At 35.5% G+C, this 6331-nt stretch overlaps 1 protein-coding gene across 1 annotated transcript; it reads left to right on the top strand.

Moving 5' to 3' along the window:
• The first annotated feature begins 3062 nt into the window (after positions 1–3062).
• LOC149217528 (cysteine-rich receptor-like protein kinase 3) lies at positions 3063–5702 on the top strand. The gene is made up of 6 exons (XM_089390255.1): positions 3063–3420; positions 3870–3944; positions 4106–4245; positions 4355–4461; positions 5053–5200; positions 5319–5702. Exons 1-6 carry the CDS (start codon positions 3063–3065, stop codon positions 5700–5702), a joined length of 1212 nt encoding a protein of 403 aa, XP_089246381.1.
• Positions 5703–6331: the final 629 nt, after the last annotated feature.

Here is a 6331-nt window from a genome sequence, read left to right as displayed (position 1 = left end):
AGGTAGGAGTCACTGCCGATGTTTTCTTCAATAAGAACTAGGAAGAAGTAAGTGTAGCTGTTATATGAATTTTTAGCATTTTGTTGACAACACGCATAATTGGTAAAAATAAGGCATATCATTCATATGATATTTATGCTTTATATGTTTTGGTATAAACTATCATGTTGTTTTTATTTGATCTGCAGGATTTTCTAGAGGATCCTACAGGACAATTTGACCAAGCAAAAAAATTTGTTAGAGAAAACTTTGACATATGCAATTGGATTGACTTGATTGTTCTTATTCTGTAGGTAATCAAATGTACGGTTTGTAGTATGCAAGGTCATGTTTGCATTGGAGCATAACTGAACTACCTTGCTGCCTTTTTTTTGATGGTTTTAACTTGGAGCATATGTATTCCTCGAAATCTTATATTATGTAAATGCATTTGATTTCAAAACATGAATGCTAGTGTCCAGGGATGTTTGAAATGGTTCTATGTTAGTTGCATACGTGATGATGAATGTATTTCCTATTTCGTGACCACATTCAAATGATGTTCCCTTACATATTGTAGAAGGCTCTATGCTTGTTCTATATGTTTTTGAGGTGTGGCCTTGGGCCCTATGCTCTGTCAGTGGATTGATATACATTTACAATGACTGATCCTATTGTCAGGGTATTTACTTGTTTTCTTTAACATATAACAGTAGATGTTGTCTATTGGCCCGCTTTTGATAACTGAGGCGGGAGTCACTCCGGATGTTTTCTTCAATAAGAACTGGGAAGAAGTAAGTGTAGCTGTTATATGAATTTTTAGCATTTTTTTGACAACAAGCATAATTGGTAAAAATAAGGCATATCATTCGTATGATATTTATGCTTTATATGTTTTGGTATAAACTATCATGTTGTTTTATTTGATCTGCAGGATTTTCCAGAGGATCCTACAGGATAGTTTGACCAAGCAAAAAACTTTGTTAGAGAAAACTTTGACATATGCAAGTGGATTGACTTGATTGTTCTTATTTTGCAGGTAATCAAATGTACGGTTTGTAGTCTACAAGGTCATGTTTGCATTGGAGCATAACTGAACTGCCTTACTGCCTTTTTTTTATGGTTTTAACTTGGAGCATATGTATTCCTCGAAATCTTATATTATGTAAATGAATTTGATTTCAAAACATGAATGCTAGTGTCCAGGGATGTTTGAAATGGTTCTATGTTAGTTGCATAGGTGATGATGAATGTATTTCCTATTTCGTGACCACATTCAAACGTTGTTCCCTTTAGAAGGCTCTATGCTTGTTCTATATGTTTTTGAGGTGTGGCCTTGGGCCCTATGCTCCGTCAGTGGATTGATATACATTTACAATGACTGATCCTGTTGTCAGGGTATTTACTTGTTTTCTTTAACATATAACAATAGATGTTGTCTCTTGGCCTCCTTTTGATAACTGAGGCAGGAATCGCTGCCGATGTTTTCTTCAATAAGAACTGGGAAGAAGTAACTTATGTAGATGTTATATGCATTTTTAGCATTTTGTTGGTAGCACGCATAATGAATGAACTTATAATATTATTTTTATTGAATTATATTTAAATTATTACATTATTTTTTTGGATTTATTATATTGAATTTTATTGTAATTATAATATTATTTTTATTAAATTATGTTTAAATTATTAAATTACTTTTATGGAATTATTATATTGAGTTTTATTGTAAATAGTTCTTAATAGGTATTTTAATGTTCATTGATGTTTATTAATGGTTTAATTTATATAGTATTATTAATTTATTATTAAAATTGTATTATATATATATATATATATATATATATATATATATATATATATATATATATATATATATATATATATATATATCGGCTGCTTTAACATTAAGTCAAATGAAAACTATATGAATAAAAAAAAATTGCTATTCATATGGTTGAAAGGAAATTAAACCAACCACAAAAGTTTAGAGTGTTTTGGTTGCTAAAACTTAATTTAAATATATAAAAATAAGTTGGACACTTGAAAACAAAAAAACTATTAAAGTTGCAAGTAAAAAACCAGTATATCATAACATTTGTTGAGCAGAAACTCTAGGCATTTGTGGTAGTTGGCCACTATCCTCTTCATAGGAGAAAAAAATGTTCACTGATCTCTTGGCTAAAATAATCATTTTTTTCCTTATAACTTTGAGTCTTCCTCTATCTCCCCATGCCACTTGCAATATTCAAATTATGTTTAACCTAATGCAGTCTTCATGCCATAATTAATAAAATGAAAAAAGACCTACCATACATCAAATATAATGGAAACAACAATCCCCTTCAGTGTAGGCACCTCATATCAAAATATGAAAATATTTGTACTTTATTATATTATATTGGAATTTTACAATTTGGTTGGATTTTTAGAATTTAATATTAATATTTTTCAATTTAAACCAGTTTTCTCAAATTTTTAAGAAATAAAAATTTAAATAAAATAATAGAAAGAAATCGTTAAAAGTGAATTAGTTTGGTTAGAAATTTAAATAAGATAATAATAAAAAAATCTTAAAAGTCAAATTCGAACTCGGGAAAATAAATGAAACCATGATAAAAGGTCAAGATCGGCTGAACTTTGCTAGGTCTGACAAGATACGAGCAGCTCCATTCGTAAAAAGCTTTGCAATGCCCAGGAATATAGGAACAGCATCGAAGAGCGTTGAGCTCATGCCCTGTGCTACGATGGCGATGAAGATTAAACAATTAGGCAGAAGCATGCTACTCATCTTCACTCTATGTACGTGTCTGCACCTATCGGTCAGTCAATTTGTTCTGGATGCCTCGGTCTGTCAATTTGTTCCGGATGCCTACGGTTGTGGGAACAAGAGCCAGTATACAAATGGTAGCCCCTTCCAGCATCATCTTAACTAGGTTTTCGAATCATTGGTGCTCAAAGCTTCCACGACTCTATTCTCTACCTCTAATGTTAAGCCTGGGCAAAAAAGCAACGATTCTGTTTATGGGCTTCTCTAGTGCAGGGGAGATTTAACTTCCTCTAACTGCCAATAGTGCGCATCGATGGTAAAATCATTGCTTCTTGATAAATGTCAAAATGGTACTTCTGGATTCATTGCACTAGATGGCTGCTTCATACGTTCTGACGATCATTATTCTTACAATTATAGTGCTGAGGGTATCGAGCCTTATGTTGGTGCATGCAACCAACAATATAGCACTGACCAGCCAGAGAAGTTTGAGTCTACTGCTTTAAACGTGCTCTTGAATATTAGCGAAACAGTCGTGGGGAGTGCCAACCTTTTTGCTGCATATGCATTCCCAGCGGCGTCTTTGCCTTCGCGGCTGATCTATAGCTTAGCCCAATGTTGGAGAGATCTGTCGCGAGCGAGCTGCAAGTCTTGCTTATCTGCTCTCTCAAGTATAAAATTTGATCAGTCAAATCCATGTCCATGCTGAAACGAAACAGTCGGAGCACAATTCCATACTATGGGCTGCGATCTACGTTACGAGATTTATCCATTTTTATCGACTCCGACTCCATCATCCAGTATGTTCCTTCACATAGCGTTTACATTCTACAATGATGTTTTGTACATTTTGGTGAAATTAAACATGAGGCCCAATTTAATGATTACATTTCGTGTTATGGCTCCTATCCCCTCGCCACCGTCTGCATCATTTGGTATCATCCTTCACATATTTTACAATGATAACAATAAGTTATAAACTAGTTTCATACATTTTGGTGAAATTTAACATGCCCGATATTTTACAATGATAAGAATAAAGTTATAAACTAGTTTTGTACATTTTGGTGAAATTTAAGATCGCCAATTTATTCGTGATGCTTTGTGTGAAAATTGGCAGAAGGCCAAAAACATAATGTGCTTGGGATAACTCTGGGCGCAGTGGCTGCTTCGGTTGGGTTAATTGCAGCCATAGGTCTCTTTCCCTTTCACCCAAAACTTTGGGAATGGATTTCACGAACCAGAGGTTCCTAAATTCCTCAGTCATTCAATGTGGATCTTATTAGCTTCTATATGGTGAACTCTTCGCCTATTTCATTACTTAACTTAAATAGACACCTGTAATTGCTTCCGCAGGTGAGGAAGGAGAAGTTAGCTTATCACCTCCTCTAGCGAATCTGGAACTCATTTTCAAATACGATACTCTAAGACAGGCTACCTCTGATTTTAAAGCAGAAAACAAACTTGGTGAAGGAGGGTTTGGATCTGTCTTCAAGGTAAGGGCCTAGGATCATTGCCTTCCATTGAATTACATACTAGTTGGTAGCAGGTCCAAGTCAGTTATAACGGAGAAAAAAATATAATTTTGAATTCACTGATCTTCAGGGGGTTCTACCTGACGGGAGAGAGGTCGCAATTAAACGGCTGAATATAGGTTCAAGGCAAGGAGACAACGAATTTCTGAATGAGGCAAATCTGATAACTCGTGTTCAGTACAGGAATCTAGTGAGATTGCTTGGTTGCTATGTTCAAAGATCAGAAAGGCTGCTAGTTTACGAATACCTCCACAACAATAGTCTCGACAAGATTATATTTGGTTTGTTCTCGCTTGCTCTTTCACTGCTAATTAATCTCTACTTCAATCCTGGAATTGTTCGAGTTTGTGTATGTACATTGCTAATTCCTTTACTGTCTATGATGCAATAATTGTAGATACAACAAAACGGAATTTACTTAATTGGAGAGAGAGGTATGAAATCATTGTTGGAACTACACGCGGGCTTGCCTATCTTCACGAGGAGTCTGAGATTCGAATCATCCACAGAGATATCAAAGCAAGCAATATCTTACTAGACAATAAATACTGACCCAAAATAGCAGACTTTGGCTCAGCCAGACTATTTGCAGAAGATGCGAGCCACGTTAGCACTAGGGTTGCAGGAACTTTGTAAGAAGTCTCTCTACAGTTCAATCTCTTGATGTCCCAAAATCTATTTAATAAATTACGGGATATTAATCAATTACAATAGAGAAAGGATCATATAATTTTAAGAGGGTTAAGAGATGGAGATTTGATTGTGCAGTGGTTACATTGCGCCTGAGTATGCCTTACGCGGACAGTTGACAGAGAAAGCAGATGTATTCAGCTTTGGAGTGCTTCTACTTGAGATTATCAGTGGAAGAAAGAAGTACTACAATGTACCTCAAGACATAGAGTTTCTCACTAAAACTGTATGGCACATGTAGACCTCACCTCATCTTTAAAGTAAAAATTTTCTAAAATGTCCAACAACTATGATTCTTTGCTAACCAATGTTTTATGGTTTTGTGGATATTGGTCAACTAGCAGACGTGGAGACTGCATAACGTAGAGAGAGAATTAGAAGTTGTGGATCCCACATTGGAGGGTAGTTACTCATGGGAAGAAGGGAATAGAGTTATTAAAATTGGTCTTCTGTGCCCTCAAGCAAGTGCAACATTGAGACCTTCAATTTCACAGGTGGTGTCGATGTTGACAGGTGGGGAAGAACATATTCCTTCACCCACAAGCCCTACTTTCGTAGATGAGCAGAGTGTATTAGCCCCACCCCACCAAGCTGAACGTGCGACAACTACTCCTGTGCGAAACCCTAACAACATGTCAAGCAACACTCCGTTGTTGGAAGTAGCAGCACCATCTAATGTCCACTATGCAAGTGGTAATCTTTCATTGAGCATTATGGAGCCAAGGTGAAAATAAGGCGAAGGCAATGCCTTGCTATTATATTTATCTCCATTCATGCTGTAAAGCGTCAGTCCACTATGCAGGTGGTAATATTTCATTGAGCATTATGGAGCCAAGGTGAAAATAAGGTGAAGGCAATGCCTTGCTATCATATTTATCTCCATTGATGTTGTAATGCATCAATGGTTTTGACAGAATTGAGCAGGTCAAACACTGGATTTGGTTTCATAATTATCTTATGATGAGTTTGAGAGTTTCATGATATATTGATTCATTATAGGATGTGATGTTTGACTATCTAGGAGCAGGGATTGATTATCGTTATTCTAATCTTTTTTATTTATTTTCACTATTTTCAAGGTGGCTTATATGGCTCATAGTTTTCCAGGTAGTCTAATGAGGCGGAGGAGTTGCCCGGAAAGTTATGGAAATTCCGGTCATATTTAGAGAAAATTCGGCAAGGATTTTTTTTTTTTAACTCAAACGGGTATGATTTTATTTATTTGATGAAAAGTTTGGACTTACGCCATGGCAGCCAACAGTACATTACTTCTGTTTCTGTTTCTAATGTTGTCTTTTGAGCTGTTACAAATTGCCACTTCCTCATGGATTGCAGGAATGGAATGAGCTTTCTTCAT

Source organism: Pinus tabuliformis, chromosome 1_1 (assembly GCF_031772625.1).
Source record: "Pinus tabuliformis cultivar Carrire ecotype Pingquan chromosome 1_1, CPIR1, whole genome shotgun sequence".
NCBI classification, from domain to species: Eukaryota; Viridiplantae; Streptophyta; class Pinopsida; order Pinales; family Pinaceae; genus Pinus; species Pinus tabuliformis.
Note: the sequence above shows the minus strand (reverse complement) of the source record. Positions and strands in the feature narration are given on the sequence as shown.